This window comes from Calonectris borealis, chromosome 24 (assembly GCF_964195595.1).
Source record: "Calonectris borealis chromosome 24, bCalBor7.hap1.2, whole genome shotgun sequence".
NCBI lineage: Eukaryota > Metazoa > Chordata > Aves > Procellariiformes > Procellariidae > Calonectris > Calonectris borealis.
Window position 1 is genome coordinate 126,462 of NC_134335.1, and position 21,207 is coordinate 147,668.

A 21,207-nucleotide genomic window follows, 5' to 3' on the forward strand; every position below is an offset into this window, starting at 1 on the left:
AAGCACTGGCTTTTTTTCCCTGCTCCCCACACTATAAATACTGACGTGAGCTCGTAACATGGTGGAGCTGTCAGTTAACACTTCTAAACCAGACTAAAAGTACTTAATTTATCAGTAGACGTTCATTTGGGCAGATTTCAGGGGCTCACCTATGCTTTGGTCCATGGAATTTTTGACTGAGAGCAGGTGACAGCATAGCCACCTGAAACCAATACCCCACACGAATTTTTAAAAGCCTGCAAAAGCCACCATCCTTCGTAATTACTTTCTTTCCAGTCTTTGTTCCCTTTTCTTCACTGACCAGTAGAGAAGAGAAAATGTCTGGAGCTTTACACAACCCTGCACGCTGCTCGAATGCAACTACTGCAAATCAGATCAGCTCTAGCTAAAGAATCCAACAGATGGAAGAACTCCAGGATCTACTGAATCAGAAACTCTGCATACACAATTGCTGCTGTGTTTATGTCGGAAAATTACCTGTGAGGTTTTCAGAGAACAGCCGGTAAGTTCCAGTCTCAAGAAAGTCTCACACCGTTCCTTGTCACATAGCCTTGGTCACAGCTTACAAATTATTTTCAGAGCTTTCACAGCACTGCCAGTGTAAGGTTCAAGAAGTGCATTGAATAGAACCACCCTTTTCTCCCACCCAATGACTTAATGCACTCTCTGATGAAAAGCTGCAGTCTCGCTTTTGACGCTTGCCGTGAAATTTTCACACTGCGCTTCAGCTGTATGCACCAGGTATGTTTTATAAGGCCTCTTCCACACGGATACCCAAATAGTTTTTACCTCGCTCCTTGTTTTAACTGCAGATGGCGCTCAGCTGCTCTGATTGGAAGAAAACTGACCATGGGTTGGGAATATAGTATTAATGTATATACTGAAGTATGGCAGCAGCTTTCCCTCCCTTTCTAGCTGGCTTTCCCTTAGATGCAAGTGAGAAAAAGCAACGCACCTTTCACCAGTACTTCAGCTGATCCCACAAGTCACTCTAGTCAGAAGAGCCCGTCACATCCCGCACCCTCCATTACCTGCGGAAGAGAAACTCACACGGCTGTCCTGCCTGTGAACTAACATGACCACAGCACACACAAGACGTTTCCTGGAGCGCAAGCAGCCAGCAAGGCAGAGCTCAGGGGTGACTCTTGATGAAAGATGTAAAGATGCAGACCCAGCAGACTTGCGCAGCCCCACTCCGGCCCCTTACAGAAACTCTCATTGTCAAGGTTGGGGCTCATTCGGCACGGCAATCAGATGCCAGGTAAAGTCTACTAGTCTAGTTGAGATGAGACTGCGGGGCGTTGGAGCCTGGAAGAGCACATGCCACCTAGGCTGGAGGGTCTATATAGAAAGAGAAAGCCTCTTGCGGCTGCGTGTCACTCTTGAGGGCAGAACCTTTCCATTTATCAAGATTGACTCCTCTTCCTGAGGCTTCCCGCCAAAGCTTGTTGTGAGCCAGGGTTCTCTACAAAGAGGTCAGCACACTTTTCGCTCAGCGCAGTTAAAAGAAAAAACGAGACCAAACTGGAGTTCCAGGGAGCTTTTATTAAGTTTAATCAACAAAATCAGGATTTTACCATTCATCTTTTTTGCACTCGGAACTCATGAAGCTCTTCACAAGTCAGTGCTGCGACACACATACAGCCAGAGAAAATACATTCTCAACAAAATCTGAGCTCCACTGGAGAGTTTGCCAATTACCAATTTAACAGAAAGCCAATTTTCCCCTCCCTCCCCTGAACGTTTTCAAGGACTAGTCCATGTTGTTTGCTGGTTAACATTAAGAACACCAACCTCTTGACTAGGGACCAGTGGATTATGATATTCCACCTGAATTGCAAATAATTTCTTTTCTGAAATAAAAGTTCCAGTTTCTTTCAATAAAGGGAACAGTGACTATTTTCTTCTCCTGACACCCCTTCCCCATAATTATTGGTTAAAATACAGCAAGGCTGTATCTTAATAAACCCATCCCTCCCCCCACCCCTCCCCACCCTTCCCTAACTTGTCTACAGCAGAATTTAACAATGCTTCCATGTAGGGACATTTCAGCAACAGAATGGTGAACTAAGCAAAACCTGTATGATAGTCTGCCAAAGTCTCATTTTGAAGATCGGATGCATGCTCTTTGGTCCAGAGACCTGGTTTATTATGAAGATAAACTGTGATTCACAAAAGATGGATCAGAAGTTCACAGCAACTGGAAAACTCCCTGTGCAGACTACTGGTGCCCAACCTTTACTATGGCAGCTGTACTGCTGGAGTTCCTAGGAACAAAATTCACTCCATCCTCAGAAAGCAACAGCTGCTTGGCCCCAGCAGCATTACAAAGTCCAGCCACCAGGACAAGAACCACCGCAACGGCAGCTTGAGAGACATGGCATGGCACCTCTGTAACCTCTAGAACAGAAACCGAGGCAGGACAGCCATCTGCTCAGGTTTGTGTCCTATCAGTTGTTTGGAAAAAAAAAAAAAAAAGAAGCGTGTGAAGCATTTTTAAATCCTTGGAGCAGACACCCTCCCCCATCCCAAGTAAAAATAAAGAACAAAAGATCAGAATGAGATGATTTGATACCAACATATACACAACATGAATTCATGTTGAGCTTCCCTGTTCTTACCCACAAAAAAAGTCACGGAGGGCAAAGGAAAGATGCTCCCATCTCATTCTGGAAATTGAAAGTGTATTTAAGACCAACCCACCCCCCTCCCTTTGGGAAAAGCCCTCCAGCAACTGTAGTGCACTCCTGACGGCGCACACCCAGAGACCAGCCTATAGTTTCTCTCAAGTAAGCTGGCTGAAGATTCGCATCACCCTCTTCACAGCCGCTTCACCCAGCTGTGAAGCTCCATTTCATCAGATTCTTGGTGTGACGCTTTTAGACTTCTGAGGGGAAAAGCGCAGAATACATCAGATTCTCATTCACGTTATCTTTGTCAGGGGAAGTATTTGACCTAGGCTCATCACTGAAGGCTCCAACTAATGCATAAATGTAAAGGCTGGTACATGACCAGCAAAAACAGGAGCTTGCAAGGAATCTCGGAAAGCCAAGATTTATACACGCTCCTTACTCCTGGGCAGGGAAAAATAACCCAACAAAAAAAAAAAACACCCCAAAACAAAATTAAAAAAAAAAAAACAAACCCCAAAACAAAAAAAACTAGGATTATCCTAGTCCTTTGGAGCATCTTTCCATTTGCAAGATCGCATCTGTTAGAGATAGCCTACTAGCACCAAAAATAGGCTGCTTCCTTCTTGACAAAAAGCCACCTAAAAATGGTGCCCCCGATAGTTTAGGTAAGTGCCAATCCTCAATTAGAGGCCAAGTTTAAAGTAATACTTTCAAAAGTTCTGTGCTTCAAGAGGGACCATCAACGCATGGCACCAGGCTAACCTACCAAAAATCCAAGCAGAGCACACACATCTGACTCGACACCGCTATCCTGTTCTTGTTACACGTGCGTGCCCTGGTAAGATACAAAACTTTTATTTACATTTTTCATGTCTTTGTTGCACTAAAATGATCCCTCTTCTGTCTCTCTGGAAAATCATAAGCTGGCTGCAGTACAAGAGCAAGATTTTACTTTTGGTCAAAGTTACCACCCACAAACTCCCACCCCCCACCCCCAAAAAGCACCCCAAATTGTTTACATTTAGTACCTGCCAGTCAGATGTAAGCTGTGTGGCTCACAGAGTGTCTGTGACCAAGCTCTTGAGTTTGTACTCTAGTGCAGCATTTGCTACAATTATGGAGTCACTGCTGACAAAAGAAAAAAAAAAATCCCAAACACAAAAATCTTTCCATCTTGTAAAGTTATTGTCAGGAGGCACCTGGCTTCTGTTTATGATCCTCAAGGAAACGGAGGGGTAAGCCCGCCTTGTAGTTCCAAACAATTTCACTCAAATTTTAAAAGAAAAAAGGGTCAAAATGGGGAGAAATTAAGACAATTAATTCCTGTCTCAAAGGTAAGCAAGCGTGGTGTGAGTGCAGCATCTGTATATGCAATAAACGACTGAGCAAAAGGGACTGCATTCATCCAGGTGCCTCCTGACAGTGTTGGTGAACAGGCTAAAAGGGAATTTAAAAAGAGTACGGTTTTTGATTTGTCTCACTCCTTTTGCCTGTAGATCAGGCCAAACATCAAGCATGTTGGGAGGGGCACAATTTAAAGCAACACTACTTGACCAGAAAGCACTTTTCAGCAATATACAATGCAAAATGACAGACAGCAATTCATGCCAAAACAGAGGAGATGGCAAGCAGCTTTCTGCAGCTTCTGACATTAACAGGGGTTTGCCCTTACCTGCTCACAAGTCTGTATAGAGGCCGCTCTGGGCAGAAAATGCACAATGCTGCAGGAAGTAAATCAATCCCACAAAGCTCCAGAACTGTCAGTTTATGCATGTAAATTGGTTTTCTATGGTTTCTCTTAAACCCAAATCCACGCCTTATGCATATACCGCTCAGCAACACTGACACCCGCTGGATTTCCCTCATGCCATGGTGGAACACAGTCATGGCCCCCTTCAGAGCTTGTCAAGTTCCTGAAGTTTCTAAGGGGGAAATCGAAGAGCATCTCCCAACAGGCTGAGCTACAGATTTTGAGGCTTCGCAGCCCCACAAGTGATCTCTTCCATATGAGCGGTACACGACAGCGTTGCTAGCACCAGAGCAAACCCACCCTGACAAAGGACGCTTGTAGAGGTCTGCTCTTCACGGAAGTCAGAGCACTTCTCATTGTTTAGTGTTGCAGAAAACTGAGCCCCTCTCATCTTTAGCTGCTCCCATAATCAGTCTAATCCCTTTAACCCCAGCAACCTTCATCACAAAAGAAAAAGTTATATATGAACCCAAACAGAAAAAAAAAAAAATCATATTTACAAAGTTTGTACAATATACACATCTGATTTTCTAAGGGACACACTGCACCAGAGGAAAGAGGGCCATGGCTCTGAAACAAGTCTACATATCAAGTGCTGTAACTACTAATGGAGACTCTTATGGAAACCAGTCTTTAGTGTTCTGCTAGAGCATAGGGCTTTTCTTATGGCTCCTGCAAAGGATGACAGGCTACTCTTTCCTTCTGGAGCTATGATGCTGCACCTAATCAGCCCAGATTTTAAGTTGGTTTCATTTTAAATACAGGTATTTACAGTGTGGGTGAACTGCAGATGCATATCAACTCCTCCAATTTAAAAAAAAAAAAAAAAAGTTGAAGAAAAAAGTAGTATTACCAATACGTTTCACCTCCCAGCCCTGGGCTTGAGTACTTGGGGAGGAGGAGAGGGGGAAGAGAGGGGAACTTTGACCTGAAACCAAAAACGGCTGTTGATTCCTTGGGCTGTGTCGGAAAGGTGATATTCTGAATGGTCTCATAGCATAAGGCACTTTGCACGAATAAGTAACAAGCTCTTTAGCTTAAAAACAGATGAGTAACCGGGGAGAAGTTGAAATGCACTCAGTCGATGGTTGAAGAATTTGAAATAGCAGACAAGCTCGTGTTCATCAAGATTCTTCTCTTTTCAGGGTTTCTCTTCTTCCCTTGCTGCCCCTCCCACCCAAAGAAAAAAAAAAAATTTAAAACCAGCAGTTAGTGCAACTAATGTTCAATCAGCACACAGTGCAAACAAGTGGAAAAACAAAAAGACATTCCTCCTTTTATCTTCTTTCTTCCTTGCTGCCAAATTTAAAAAGAAAAAAAAGGCCGAGCTCTTTAGTCTTCATAGTTCCGAAATGAAAAGACGAAGAAAAACCCACAAAGAGAAGGGTATCCCCAAAGAATCGATGTGTCACAGATCTGGATCAAAGGGCTTCACCTTCTGGCATGTGTAATCAAAGCCTAAAAAAAAAAAAACCAACCAAAAAAACAACCACAACACCCACAGTTAAATCAATTCTATGCAAAACCAGAATGTAAGTAATGAATCACACTGACTACATAGCAGGTCTGGAAAAGCAAAGGGCATTTGGAACAGTTCAACCTCAACCACAGCTTCGCAGAAAGAGGTGCTGCTAACGCCCTGCTATACCTATGGAGCACGACTACCCTACCTCCTGGTTTCTTGTTCTTTAGGAAGCGGCAAACAGTTCTCAGGCAAGGTCACAGCATTCCCTTTAAGGAAGCCACCCAAGAGCCTTTTCCAAGTTCATCACCTGGGGTTTTTTTAATTTATTTATTTTAAAAAACATGGAGAAAGCTCAGCCAGCAAAGCAGAGGCTGCAAGTCAGCTTGGTGTGACTGGCTAGGGCTATCCTTGAACAATTTCAAAGAAGGGGCATTGGTTCATTTTAACGCTATCTAGCAGTCTGCTTCTATGGTCACTTTTTTTTTTGTCACCCGGGAAGAATTTCAGCAGCTTCATTGGGATTTTCTTTCTAATTCATGATCTTTGAGAAGAGTACACAAAAGAATGATTTCCAACCCAAACTGTATGGTGTCTGATCTTGCACGATATAGCATCTTAACTAAAACCAGATCAAACATCATCCTGTAGCTATTTTGCTTGACTGCAATCCAGGGCGAGTTTTCTTCTTATAAGAGGACTCGACTCAGCAGTTTTTCCTCAGACAACGATCAGAAAGGGCACACTTAGGAGTCTCTGACAGTGTTCATTTTCTTTTAAAGCTATGTAGACGACTTCAAGTGGCAGCAAAGATGAATTACAGCTTTTCTACCTACTTTGTTTACTTGCAAGAGTTCTATGAACCAAAGGATGCAAAAGATGCAGCACCTTTAGCTTGAACCTGTTCCTTCTAACTGGTGAGGTGCTTAGGCTCTTTTGTTGGTGCTCTGTTCTCAAAGCTATCCATTTTCTCTCCTCACCTTTTTGAGGACCACCTTCCTCTCTGCCCCCCACTGATTTCTCATTTTAGCTAAGCAATACAGAAAGAATTCCTTCGACTACTAGTAGCCATCCTGACCTTGCCAAACACCATTCCCCGCTCTCCCTTTCCCCCCATTTTTGGTCTCCTTAGCATATGGTCAGCATTTCAATTAAAGCAACTAAAAATTACTCATCCTCCCCTCCCAGCTTCAGCACACCCACAGAATTCCTTGCACTGACAGTCTATTTCAAACCCTTGTTTTCACATTCAGAGCCTCTTCAGCACATCAGTTTCCCTCTTCCCCTGCGGTAACATTCACACATCAGCTCTCTTTTCATGCAACACAACTTCTCTATTCAGGAAGGCATTTACATACGCACATGTTTACTGTTTCTCATCTTCTACAGGTTCACTGTGGTATTCTGCCACATACAGGCTCTTGTCAATGTTGCTTGGTATGGGTTTAATTTCAGTTCCCAACTGCTCCTCAATACTTTTCAGGTTGAATCGATCATCATAGGTGATCAAGTTGATGGCCAGGCCAAGATGACCAAAGCGACCTTGACCAAAAAAAAAAAAAAAAAAAAAGACTGAAGTGAGTAATAGAAGGCTGATTGAAAAAGTCTGCAGACTGTGGAGTTACTAACATTGCCCTCTGATAAAAGCAAATCCAGACACCGCCACAGGTCTCTACAACTTTCACATCAGTTTTTGGTATGGAGTTTCGTACTGTCATAGGAATAACAAATTGTTATTCATTCCAAATGTTCTGACCAGACCTCCTCATTAATTACCAGCAAAAAGTCTTCCACTATTGCATTATGCACACCTAGCCCTTCTTCAATAACAGAGATCTTGAACAAGCCTGAACTATAAAGTCCAAGTACACCAAGTTCCTTTGTTTACTTTACATATTTTCTTTACTTTACATATTTTGCTGATGTCCAGACATTAGAAACATACCTCGGAGCACATGCGGAAGAAAACTATGCTTAAGACACCACGGAAGCTAAGTTTTCAGTATAGAATTTTCCCAAACTGCGAACAGGAGCATCAGTAAGTCTCCTGAGATTAAAGCAAAATATGCTCTTTTTTTTTCCCCCCATTAGGCTGTTCAGGCCAGTTTCAAGAGAACAGCCCTTTATTCAGATATTTGCGAGCATAACCATCTGAGATGATACCCAAAAATAAATTTGTCAGAAAAATCAAAGCTACCTAAAATAACTCTCAGATACAGTAATAAAAAAAAACAGAAGCCAACTCAAGCCTAAGAAATATCACAGTCATCAGCAAAGTTGTACCTCTCACCTGATCTGCCAATACGATGGAGATAAGTCTCTGCCAGCTTTGGGAAATCAAAGTTTATCACCACATTCACAGCTTGGATATCAATACCTCGGGTAAACAGATCTGAAAGACAATCCAGGTCACGAAGAAAGTTAATTTCAACGAGATCAAATGCTGACAGTATTTAGGATGGAGAGATTAACAATGATTAACATTGACTTGTACTAGTTTCCAGATATAAGCTTCCCTTGTATCAAAGACAGTTTACATACAATTCTGTTACGGCTTCTTCTTGCTCTTTATCCATTATAAACATGAATAATACAAGAAGAATGACCAAAACACCAGATCTGCACATCTATGCCAAAAAAGTAGTTAGCATGAAGCCAGTTTTTTCCACGTTAGACTATTTCTGAGCAGGTCTTCTTAAACAAGCATCTCCTCACACATGATCGTGCATTGCCAACGTCACAACAGGCTTGAGATCTGAACTACATCCCACTAGCTCAACTGCTTTTATTCCACTGCTAGTGATTTTTGTTAAGACAACCCAGACACATGCAGTGATCAGCAGACACTGCCACAGTACTGCCCAAACAGGCTGTACAATGGAGAACTTGAATCATACACAGGCCAATCAAAACTATAAAAATATTTAGAAAAGATGACCTATAAACACTTAAAGAATCCGCAAAACTTACTCAGGTGACCCTAGCCACAGTTCTACAGATATTTCGTAAAGCTTATGGCCCAACAACTCAGAGAGCACTCACATGTGAAAAAATACAGAAAACATAACTAGTGCAGAAAATACTATCACAGTAAAATGAATTGTTAGCGAGCTGCACCTTCACGGTTTGCCACAAAAGACAAAAATCTACATGCCTAAAGGAGTGCTGTACCCTGCTACATGCAGGCTTGACAAAGACATCTTACCAAAACCTACTGTTTTGTTTTATTACAAATCAAGTGATCTGTTATACCTGGGCTAATGGCTAATCCGCTTTCTATCACAACCTTTAGAAACAGGAAAATGTTTAGGAACTCTTACCAGTGCAAACAAGATTGCGGCATAAGCCATTTCGGAAATCGTGGAACACACGATTGCGGTGCTCCTGGAAATATATATATAAACAAACAAACAAACAAAAAACAAAACAAACAGCTGTGACTTTCAGGTATATTCAAGTTACAAACACTGAACTTCAATCACATGAATTCCTCCCCCTCCTCATTAGAGAACAGCTGAGTCAAACAAAGCTGCTAGTACATATTTTTCAGCACTTCTTACCCTATATTCTAAAGAACTTACCAGAGGGCCCTTGGTACCACTCTTACACAAAGACACTTAACTGACTGTGTTTTAAAGCCTCCTACAGTTGCAACAAAGCCATCTCAAAATAGGAGCATCTGAAGTTACAATTACATGAAACGTGCATCAAAGTTAAACTGATGTTTTTGACTATCGTCTTCCCCCAGCCCCCTGCCAAATTCAATGCATGTTTTATTCATTCCCTTAAAAACTGAAGTCAGCAGTAACTTCATTTTCCAGTATGGAGTATTTTTCACTACCGATTCAGAATTAGGAGTGGAACAAGTTCAATTGTCTGTGAAGACTCTCTTCTCACAAACAAGTCACTTTGGGCCACACAACAATTAAGTGATATCACTGTTAAGGAGTGAAATTAACAGCAGGAATGAACAAGTTGAAGGTTTCCGCACAAACATACCTGCATTTTGCCACAAAGATCATCTACTGACTGATCAAAAGCATACAAAAAATCAGACTTCAGAGAACCCATTTGCATCTCTCTCCATTCTCAATACCAACACCACTTCTATCTCTGCTTAATTAATTACTGGCCTGCATATGGCTCAGCGAACATTGGCATTACCTGTCAGTCCCATGAACAGCAATCTAGGTTTCCTCTAACGCTTTCATTTGAACTTACTCTAGCTTACATATTTTTTTCATTTTATATTTCAAAGTACTGTTGTTTTACATGCGTCACTTCACCCTTTTGACATCTTTTAGTACACTTGCTGAGAACAAGGAAGTTACAAGTATGAAGCTCGAGGACACGTGAGCTAACAACAGCTAACAACTTCCTCCACAGCAAGGATGCACTACCTAGCCACTCACTCTTAACTACCTGAAAGGAGGCTGTAGCGAGGTGGGGGTCGGTCTCTTCTCCCAAGTAACTAGCAACAGGACTAGAGGAAATGGCCTCAAGTTGCGCCAATGGAGGTTTAGATTGGACATTAGGAAAAATTTCTTTACTGAAAGAGTGGTCAAGCATTGGAACAGGCTGCCCAGGGAAGTGGTGGAGTCACCATCCCTGGAAGTATTTAAAAGACGTGTAGATGAGGCGCTTAGGGACATGGTGTAGTGGGCATGGTGGTGTTGGGTTGATGGTTGGACTCGATGATCTTAGATTATGATTGATGATTTAATGATTCTATGATTCTAGCGTACAATTCACAGAAACCTCTGCACCAGAAAAGCTGCACTGGCATTTTTCATCAGCTACACCAAGGCCACAGGTGCTCAGTTGCCAAGAGGTTTGATCAAAGCCACATCCCCAACTTCTCAGATTCCCCTGCAGCCACGGTGCAAGATTTGCTGTTTGCAAAGCCACGCAGGGCACTCAATTGGCTGAGTATTGGGGGTTTTGTCGTTTGTTTTAAATCAGGCTCCTTTTCATCTGTGTTAGTTACACTGTGTGGTCTACCGTGGTTCCCCATGCTGGCAAAAGCAAGGCAGCAGCAGTAAGAACTGTGCATTCTGGCCGCAGTCTGTGCTTACACTGGACTTGCTAACCTGACCTGAAGCACTCTGAAATACCAACTGACCAGCTACACGGAATAGTCTGGCAAGAGGTTTTGGGGTGGGGGAGTCTAAAAACAAACCGAGAGCAAAGCAATACATGTTTCAGTTTTCAAAGAACATGCAAATTTAAAGCAAGCAGGAGACTTAATTCAGCAGCAAAGCTTGGAGTGGTGTGGAATAAACTGCTGTAGACTTCATACTCACCTGCCTCATTTTAGCATGGATATAGAAGCAGGAATAGCCCAGCTGGGAGATCTTTTTGGCTAGCAATTCAACCCGTTGAGAGGAGTTGCAGAAAATGATCGACTGGTTAATCTGGAGCTGAACATATAAGTAGAGTGCTCAGTAAATGCAGCATTTTACTAACACATGATCCAAGATGTAAGTCTAAATCCCTTCCAGAAAGAAAGCAAAGTAGGTATGCTGCTGGTAATTTATAGAGTATGTATTTTTGTACAAGTGGGGGACAAAATTAACAAAGTTCTATAGCACAAAGGTGCAGGACAAGCACCACACATTTTTAGCTGCAGCTAAACAGCACATTTTGACAAGGAAAAAGTGTCATTAAGCCATCTTTGCCACCCTCAATCTTATTCTTGGCTCCAAAAGGAAAAAAGCTTCTGTATGTTCTTGACCCAGTCCTACTGCTTACCCTGGAAAACAGCGTATTGAGGCAGTGTACTTTCTGACGTTCAGTTACATAGGCATAGTACTGGGTAACTCCCTTCAAGGTCAGCTCCTCCATCAGATTAATCTCGTAGGGTTTCTGCAAATGGGAATTCTGAAAAATAAAGGTGAGGATAAAGCAGGCATATCTATATGCAAAACAACGTTAAGTGCTTCCCACCTTCTGGCACATTTAACTTCCTACACGGCAAGGATGCACTACCTAGCCACTCACTCTTCACATTATACACAAAACAGACAGGGTGGGTAAAATTTCACAGAGGATTACTTCTAAATCCAAGGCGACAGAGCAGGCCAAACAGGAGCACCCTCAGAAAGCAAATCAGTGCAGATGGCACGTAACTGATGTACAAAGTGGAAAACGGTACCTTGTAGGCAAGAACTGTGCATACCTAGCTTCCCCATTAATGCTATTGTGGGTCAATTATTTTCAAACTTCTGTCCCAGATTTAGGCTGATTTAGATTAAACCAGTGAAGCTTGGATGCATTAAAAAAACGAGCACTAACAGCTATGCATCACTCATTCACACACTTCACGTGCAATGCCACCACCATCATACATATATGAATACATCTGCACTCACCATGAACTTCTGTACGCTCAAAGGGAAAGTGGCTGAGTAGAGCAAAATCTGTCTGTTTTTAGGTAGCGTGAGAATAATGTCTTCCATTATTTGAACAAAATCTTGAGACAGCAACTTATCTGCCTGTAACAACAGAAGTAATAAAGAGTAAGTTAAATTAATGGGGCAAGATTTCAGTCTTCTGGTAGCACCACATTGGGGAGGGCGGGGAAAAACCAAAACAGAACACCAGGAGCATTCTCCCTGCCCTTATGATGGGACCATCCCCTTTGGAGCACACACTGCACTCCAAAAGATGTGTGATTTTAGCTGCTGAAGACAGGATTCATCAGAAAAAGGAAGCTTACCCTCTCCTAGTTTTCAGCACTTTGATTTAAACCGAATCAAATTCAGGAAAAATAAATGGAATTTAAATCGAAAACAGTTATCAGGGTTCCTATCAGAGTCATCCAAGAGCTTTCACACAACTATTTTCTCAACCTCTCCCTCAGAAGACTGTACGCTATTGGATGTTCATAGATCAGTTTTGTATAGAATTACGTGGTGAGCACAGCTCGCTTGTTATAAACTGAAACCAAATGAAATTCATTCCTTCATTTCAGAATAGATTGTTAATCTAGAATAGATTGTTAATCTATTCTTCGGGAATAGCAAAGACAAGAGGAAAGGCAAATCTTCCTAGGTTGTTTCCTTAAAAGATTCACATGCAGAAAAATTCTTCTGCCAAAATACCTTCTCAGAAATACCGAGAAATGGATAAGCTATAACCTTACAGTGTCTCTAAGCAACATCTGATTTGTTGCCGTGCATAACAAGGAGACTCACTGAGACACATCATTGCTTTAACTTGGTGTTAAAATCCCAAAACATTTAACGTGAGCAACTTGCCTCATCCAATACTATCATCTGGACATGCTCAACTTTTGCTACTCCTTTCTTGATGAGATCGAGAATTCTCCCAGGGGTAGCTATCACCACATGCACTGTAAGGTTAGAAGAGAAGGGGGGGGGGGGAAAAAAAGTTAAAAAAGGTTAAGGCGACTAAAACAATGTTTCTGGCATTCATGGCCATGTTTCGTACGAACAGTTTGAGAGAATAATGACAGCATACAAACAGCAAACAAGACATACTGTAGTCTGTTCTGTAAAAGGCAAACAATAACAACAAGCAGAAATTCCGCTGCCACACTGTAAAAGCCACGAACAAACAGCAACTATAGTGTAGCAAAAGTGCTCCGACCTGTATCATCAAGCCTCATTATGTCATCTCGCAAATTGGTTCCTCCCGTCGTTGCCATCACTTTGGCACCTCCCATGTGTTTGCTGACTTGGATACAGATTTGACTGACCTGCAGGGCTAGTTCACGGGTGGGAACGATCACCATTGCTGAAAGTTAAAAGCATCAGTGTCAGTTACTAGTAACACACTGTATCTTAAATACTAATCCTTAGAGGAGACAGAGACTTTATGAAAGCTGTACTTCTATAGTTTTGGAGTTCCACATCCTGAACAAGACCTAGAAACTGCTTACGACAAGGCAAATTCTGTGCAAGGGTTCTCCATCCCTTGATATTCCCTCCACGTGAGTCCCCCAGCCAGCATGCTTGCTTATTACTCCAAATCCACTTTCCAGGTAAAGTCCAGAAGACGTCTTCCATTTCAAGATTTTGAAAGCAACCATGGGACTTTTAAAATTCCACCTCCCCTCCACCACTCCCCATTAACTTTCTTGAAAGTACAAGCAGATAACCTCCGCTGCTCAATTTCAGTGACCAGTGTTAGATTCAAGCCTGCTACGTAGCGACTGATACCATTACCTGAGTGCAGCTAAGTGAGATCCATCTCAACTGACCTTGTATATTGTCCTTCTTTAAGTCTAGCCGTTCAAGTAAAGGAATGAGGTAGGCTCCACTCTTGCCTGTTCCATTTTTTGCTCTAGCCAAGATATCCCTACCAGATAAAGCAATGGGGATGCTCTCCTCCTGAAATGCAATGACAGACAGTGCATGAGTAATCATCAGCCATGCTCGCTAAAGAGGGTGGCCAAATTTAACTCTCCTCGCTAATAGTATCACGTGAAATCCAATTGTTTCACGAACAGAATATCCTGCAACTGCAAGCATCGCAGACTCACAACAGGAAGGAGTTAAACCTATCAGTAAAGAGTTCGCCAACAAAGCAATAGCTCCACTCCCCATATCCCACTTGAAAGTCCTTATCTTGCCTGGCTGTAAGAGAACCAAGGATCAGGTACCACAGGAACGGTTAAACCCCTGCTGACGCATGAGGAAAAAAGTGAAAAATTAGGGAAGAAAGTGAAGAGGCAATGACAGTCACTAGCAAACTCCTCCTACAGAAGATGATACCCACCTATATCTTAACATCAGAACCACCTCAGCCCGTGTAATTCAAACCTGCACTCTCCTGTTCTATACTTCTCAAAACCAGCAGGCTTTCCTTTTGAAACTTCAGCCGTTCAAACACAGGCACCAAGTATTTTTCACTTTACTGTCTTTTACGGCAATACCTAAAGAACCTGTAGCCTTTTGGAAAGGTGGCATGGCCAGAATCTGCTTTAAAGCAGACAAATTACCTAAAAACCATAGCTTTCTCATGCCTTAAGGAGACAAAGTGGCAGAGTTGTATCAAAGATAATCCTCCAAAGAGCAATTAAAAAAAAGTTGAACCTCCCTGCCCCCCCCGAAGTTTACACATCAACAGTTCTTAACAGAGCAAGCCTTAAAAGTAAAAGCAAGATGGGGGGACAGAAAAGTAAACTTGCTAATATATTAATCTCTTTCCCATAATCTCCACTCTTTCCAGATGCTTACAATAAAAAAGCCAAGACCGCGCGATAAAGCCATAGTTATCTTTGTAACAACTAAAGGTATGCAGCCTATGGTAACTCAAGTTTTCCGGAAAATTTACAGAATAGCCTTGTTCTCACTGGGACTATTTATGTGAAGGATATTACTGAACAGAGGATTAACACACTAATGCCTCCAAAGTGAAAAGGAAAATCCAAGTTAACTTCTCCAAAGCATAAGTCAGTCCCATCTCTAAGTCACCGATTGCACAACTTAGTGATTTAGTCAGGTGTTAGAAATTCTCGCCTTCTCCAAAGGGCCACCAAGTTCTACTGTTCACAATCCCAGTTTTCCCAAATCATGACATGAGTATCTGGCATTTAAGCATAAATAAGAATTTCAACAAATTTACAAAAATGAAATGCTGCTTGTAAATAATCTTTGTAAACAACCTGAATAGGAGATGGTTTTTCCCAGCCCATTTCAAAAATTCCCATCAGCAACTCCCGTTTCAAACAGTAATCTTCAAACTCGTTTCCTTTTGTGGAGGTCACGTCCTGAATTAAAAAAAAAGGCACATCCATAAGATTAGGTCATACAACCTGCAGCTGTAGATTGGTCTGACTCAATGAGAGATTGCCTACGCAGGAAGACCACAAAGTGCTTTCCATTACTATATAGGAGTTCCCACTAATCTGTGCAATACCATACAGTGAAGAAGGAAACATTACCTTTCTCATAACCAAATACAGTACTGTGAACATACACTGACATCTTTCGATCTGCCTTGCAAGTAACACTGACAATCAGTCCTATGCTATAACACTAATAAAGTAAGAAATCCACAGTAAACTCCGTTTTTGAGCTTTCCAAGAGAAGCATCTCTCCCAAGCAGTTGTAGAACAAATTAATTCTTCATTTAAAACAGAGCTGAACTGCTTTTGAATCTTTGCCTAAGACAAATATTTTGCCACTGCAGCTTCTCCCACATCTTTTATTTAATACTTCTTCCTACAATTCAACCATCCTTACCGAAGTTTTGATTCTCAAATCCTTTGGAGGGAGTTTTAAAGTCTTCTTCCAGTCATCACCAGGTCTATAGCAAAAATAAAATAAAAATAAATTAAAAAAAAAAAAAATCTGGTTTAATAATTTTATTTTGCACTTTTATTTTCTTAGATACAGTGATGAGCATGTAATATTTTCACCTCCTGAAAGCTACAAGCACCTACACATATGAGCTCAAGTTTTCTCTGAGCTAAGCAGGATGCAACAGGCAGGAAACTGTAAACAGAGAAAATCAGCAGTCTGCCAAGTGCACGGAGAATTTGTGAAATCTTTATCCAGTCATGATTCAAGTCCCATTTTTAGGGCACTGAATCAATCCAGTAGAACACAGATTTAAAACTGAGCACTGACTTAGTCATATGACAGAAACTGGCTATAATAAATCCACACGAGAATATTTCATCACTGAAAAGAAAAAAAAAATTCTCTTGCCCAGGGAACATCCATTCTCAATCCGTGAGTAACATGAGAAGATATAAAACACTTTTGGAGAGAAAATTAAGTAAGCACACACTCTGCTTGTTGATCAAATGTTGTCTTTTGCTCTCAATGAGATTTAGACACCCATCCTTTCTCGAAAGGCACAGTACAGAGCAGAGGAAGTCCTCCTCTTCCCCAATATCAGGAAGTCATGAGTGAATTTTGATGAGTTTAAGTCATCAGTTTCATTAGGATAACCCATTTAAAAACAAAACAAAACCAAAAAAAAAAAAAAAGGGAAACAATTTAGGCAAACTTTTAAGAACCTGAGTATTCCATTACGCACTCTCTGACGACAGTTGGCATTTCTTTCGCAAATAATCGAGTAACAAAATAAAAGTGAATGTTGTTCAGTGGGAGGAGGAACCATGGAGAAAAAACGAAAAGGAACATGTTACCATACCATCCAAGTCTTTTACATCTTTCAGAATTTCCAATCAGCACACTCACGTTTTATTAGCCCACTTCCAAAACCAGTTTGATGGTAGGAGGCTATGACAGCGGTACCATATTATCTCAGCTCAGGCTTTGATGAATTAAAGCCAGAGCGTTACACTGGGGAGAGCAAGAGCTACTATTTAAGATCAATGACAAAAGATAACCAACTTTAAAGAATTTCTCACCATGCAACAAACTGCAATAAACAACTGAAAAGCATACACAACTGGACCAAGACTAGGTGGCATTTCCTCCTGTCTTAAATTTCAGTTCAGCTCCTTCCCACTCCCCAACTCTCCTCTCATACCACTCACAATGAGCAGAGAAAACAGGATGCTGCTGCTGCTCGGTGGGCTACCTCTGACAAGTGGCTACATGTTCTGAAAAGCAAAGCGTCAAATTCGATTTTCACAATGAGCACACTACAAAGATCGTTGGCAGAGAGGAGCTCGCGCATGGAAATACAGCTTTCTTTTCATAATGCACATCACAGGACACTTCTAACCGCCGATGTCATAAAACAACAGAAGAAAACTTTTTAAAATGGGAACCCAGGAACACTTTCCCATACGTGACTTTTAAACATTACTTTTGTGGCAGCCGATACAGACACTTACTTAATAGGGGTGGTCATACTCTGTGCTTGCTGTTGAGTGCCGTTATTGATTGTGTTGGCATTTTTCAGCTGGTTCATCTGTTGCTGAGTTTGTGTGCCTCCACCTCCTGGGCCCCCGCTGGGTTTTACAGGGCCTCTCAACTGCCCATTCTGACTGGATAGACCCATTATAACAGGGTTCTCTGTTCTGGCCGTGCTCATGTTTTTATTTTTAAAGATGTCTTTTTAGACTTCAAAACTTTGAAAGTCAGTACAGAAACTGTAATAACAGTTTATTAGACTCTCCAAAACGAAGAGATAAATAAGTCTTGCTCAATATATGAGTCCTTTATTGCAATGCAGGCAAGCACCTGTAAGTCACTCAAAAGTAAAGTAGTAACTTGCTCTGATGCACTGTGGATCAACTTTTTTTTAAAAAAAGCCCTCTAACAAAGTTGAGTTGTATCAGAATTCACTTGCTTCAATCTGAAAGAGAAGCAGACGACAACAATTAGTACGTGGATTTTTGCCTAAGTAATCACATCCGTTTACCTTTGTATTTTAAGAATCGCTTCTTCCCAGGCAGCATGCAACAACAGTACTTGCTCTTCTGTTTTCTCGGTGATAATTATCAAGACGCGCGTCAAACTTTTTTCCCCTTTCTGTAAAGTTGTGCCCACCACCTTCAGTGACCGAAGATAATCTTCTAAACAGCTGTACTTTCAGCAGCCTTCCAGTGAGTAACTGCTTGAAAAATACTACCTGCCTCCCCCACCCCCCGCCCCGTAAAGTAAGCATGAATTATATCAATTGCTTTGCCAGTTCTCAAAATATCCCCCACTTCTGGGGCACAGCAAAGCAGCCCTAAAATCCTAAGCAACAACGTTATGCACAAGTTTGTGACAGGAAGCAAGACCACAATATCAAGTGGACATTCCAGTTAGAACTGACGAAACCCTTAAGTTACTCTGATCACCCTTTTCACTTCGAAAGGCAAATAGAAATTATGTTCTTTTTATTCAAAAAAAACAAACAAACAAAACAAAAAACACCACACACAAAAAAAAACCCCAACCCCCCCAAAAAACAGCTTACCCTCCTCCAACCCAAAAAGTTAGTTCAACCAGCTTACTCAAACTTTTCAATTAGGTATTGATTTAACACTGTTCGGAATAGCGAAACTAAGCATATCATCAAGCTGAACTGACAGTAGCTTCCTGTTTTGTTAAGTCTAAGTAACTGAGCCTAAACTGAAGCAGTAATGTACATTTACACTAGATATCTAGCTTCCTGCTTATGTGTTCCGCATGACGTTACCTTCCAGCTGTCAGTAACAAGTCATATTGCGCTCAAAATATAACGTTTGGTACACATGACTTAATATTGACATCGTATTTAACAGAAAGGTTGGCAAAACTGTGAAGAGGGAATACAAAGTCTGCACCTTACATAAAGTAAGCATGGACCAGAGCTGAAAAACTCCTTACGATGATATTAGGGAGCCAAGACATTCCTAGTCCACAACCTTTAGGAAGCAACAGAAAGTAGGTTTGCCTGTACAATTCCTCATCACAATGCATCTGTATCTTGGGAAAACGCAAAAGAAAAACCAGCAGACTACTGCTTCCTAACTTCAGCGTCCACAAAAAATGCGCGTTTCCCCAGTGAATAGAAGGCGCGTTCAAGAGCATTTCAAGAAGATGGAAAAGGAATTCAGGCTCTTCCAGACTTCCCAGCTGTTGCCAGGCACGTTAATTCTAGCTTCACAGCGAAACTTTTAAGTTTGCAGAACTAGGATTTTTCTGCTAGTTATCTTCCTGACTGGAAGCACTGTTTCAAGACATCTTCGAAGAGAAATTTCTCCCACCTATTAACTTTGTAAGAACCGGACGAGTCACAAAAGTAATCAGGGCCGCCTGAAAGACCCGGATACCAGCGCCGAGGATTTCTCCGATATTGTAGGAGATGGAACATCAAAGCCCCTTAACCTCCCTCGCTCATCGCTACCCTTTAAAAGGCCGGAGGTTAAAAGAGAACGCACAGCCCCACCGAACCCAACAAATCTCCCCGTTCCGAAACGAGAAGCGCCACCATTTCGCAAACCGACGGTCAGACGGCAAAAAGGCCCCCCACACCACGACTCTCTTCCCCAGGCGCAGACCACGTAGACAGGCGGGCTGGCAGTCAGGGCAGCAGCCGCTAGACCTTCCCCTTCCTCCACCGGCAGCCGACCCCCCCCCGCGCCTCAGCAGAGCCGGGCCGGGCCGACCCCGGCACAAAGCGGCCACGCAGCTCGCCCGGCCGCAGGAGCCCCCGCGGTGCCCATTGTTCCCGGCGAGCCCGGGCCGCACTGCGGCGTCGCCCCCGCCGCGGCAGAGAGCGGCGCGGCCCCCGGGGCCCGCGGCGGGACCGGCGCCGCCCGCGAAACGCAGCTGCGCCACACCGGCACCTCCCGCCCGCGAACAATGGAGCGGCCCCCGCCCGCCGCCCCGCCGCTCGGGCCGGCGGCGAGCGCCGCCGCAGCCCCGCCCCGCGCGCCGGCCCCGCGGCCCAGCCGCTCCCGGCCCAGCCCGGCCGGCCGCCCCCGCCTCGCTCGCGGCCTCTCGGCGCCACCGGGCCCCGCTCAGGCCCCACCGCTCCCGTGGCGCGCCGCAGGCCGCGAGGCTCGGCCGGGCGGCAGCAGGCCACCCCCCCACCCCGCCCGCCCGCCCCGCTCCCACGGGTCCACGCCCGCCCCGGCGCCCTGGCCTGTCCTCACCGCCACCAGCCGCGCTCCCCCCTCGCCCAGGTATAAAATCCTCTCGCTCCCCCTTGGTGCCTTGTTATGGCGACTCGACGCTCCAAGATGGCGGCTTCCTCCTTCCTCCCGTGCGCCCTCCCCCTCCCGGCAGAGCAGGCCGGCCCCGCCCCGCACGCACTCACGCACGGCGCGCGCCACGCCCGGCCCCGCGTGTGATCCCCCGCCCCGCACTCCCTCGGCCACGTGACCGCGTCCGCGGCGCCGCGGGGCGGGGAGAGGCGCGGAGCTTCCGCCCCGCGCGGGGCCCGCGTTCAGCCCGGGTCCGGTCCTCGGCGGCGACGGTGCCGAAAAGCCTGAGGGCGGCGGGGGGCGAAACGATCCTCGCGCTCGCTGCAGGGAGAGCGGGCACGGGGCATTTCTGCCGTCGCTGGCGGCAGATGGACGCCCCCCCTCGCCGGCACAGTGCGGGCGGGCGTGCAGGGGTGAGGTCTGCTGCCGTTCAGGCTGGCGCAAAAGGAAGAAACGACTTCCGAGCGGAGGCAGCCAGATCCTCTGTCGGCTGCTGCGTCTACGGACGCGTTTTTGCCTATTTCCGTGTCTCTAAAGTAGAGGGGGGGGACACAGTGACAAAGGTAGAAACCGCCAGCGCCGGTGACTCCTCTCGCTCGGAAGCAGCACGCGTCTCGGACCTCATAACAAAGCTAAGGAAAACATTCCTGTTGCCCGAGAAAAAGCCTGGAAAGTTAATGCGACTTTGTTACATAGTCATTAGAACACAGCTAACACAAACGTGAGAATAAAAGACTGACTCCTGCAGCACGCGGGAGCCATGCCCACCGAGCGTGATAGGGTGGAAATCGTT

The 21,207-nt window shown here is 43.9% G+C and overlaps 1 protein-coding gene across 9 annotated transcripts; it reads right to left on the minus strand.

The window, feature by feature from the left end:
* Positions 1-1,525: 1,525 nt before the first annotated feature.
* Positions 1,526-20,505, minus strand: DDX6 (DEAD-box helicase 6). Of its 9 annotated transcripts, none has more exons than XM_075172754.1 (16): positions 20,364-20,505; positions 17,628-18,091; positions 16,057-16,120; positions 15,477-15,581; positions 14,070-14,199; positions 13,457-13,603; positions 13,101-13,199; positions 12,217-12,335; positions 11,597-11,725; positions 11,149-11,265; positions 9,166-9,229; positions 8,136-8,237; positions 7,208-7,387; positions 4,306-5,841; positions 3,400-3,468; positions 1,526-2,447 (listed from the first exon to the last, which is right to left on the minus strand). In XM_075172754.1, the coding sequence occupies exons 2-13, from the start codon at positions 17,825-17,827 to the stop codon at positions 7,212-7,214; spliced, it is 1,452 nt and encodes a 483-aa protein (XP_075028855.1). In that variant the 5' UTR covers positions 17,828-18,091; positions 20,364-20,505; the 3' UTR covers positions 1,526-2,447; positions 3,400-3,468; positions 4,306-5,841; positions 7,208-7,211. The 9 variants fall into 9 exon arrangements, with proteins under 9 accessions (XP_075028855.1, XP_075028848.1, XP_075028850.1 ...); XM_075172747.1 differs by adding an exon at positions 3,662-3,761 and having other exon boundaries at positions 1,526-3,468; XM_075172749.1 differs by having other exon boundaries at positions 3,662-5,841.
* Between the last annotated feature and the right edge of the window lie 702 nt (positions 20,506-21,207).

Excerpts from the sequence above, each read along its gene's own strand:
- DDX6 (XM_075172754.1), bottom strand. The coding sequence starts at position 17,827 with ATGAGCACGGCCAGAACAGAGAACCCTGTTATAATGGGTCTATCCAGT. Across the intron at positions 11,726-12,216 it reads TGAGCGTACAGAAGTTCATG|AATTCCCATTTGCAGAAACC; the intron begins GTGAGTGCAGAT and ends TTTATTTTTCAG. Across the intron at positions 9,230-11,148 it reads TCCATGCTAAAATGAGGCAG|GAGCACCGCAATCGTGTGTT; the intron begins GTGAGTATGAAG and ends ATATATTTCCAG.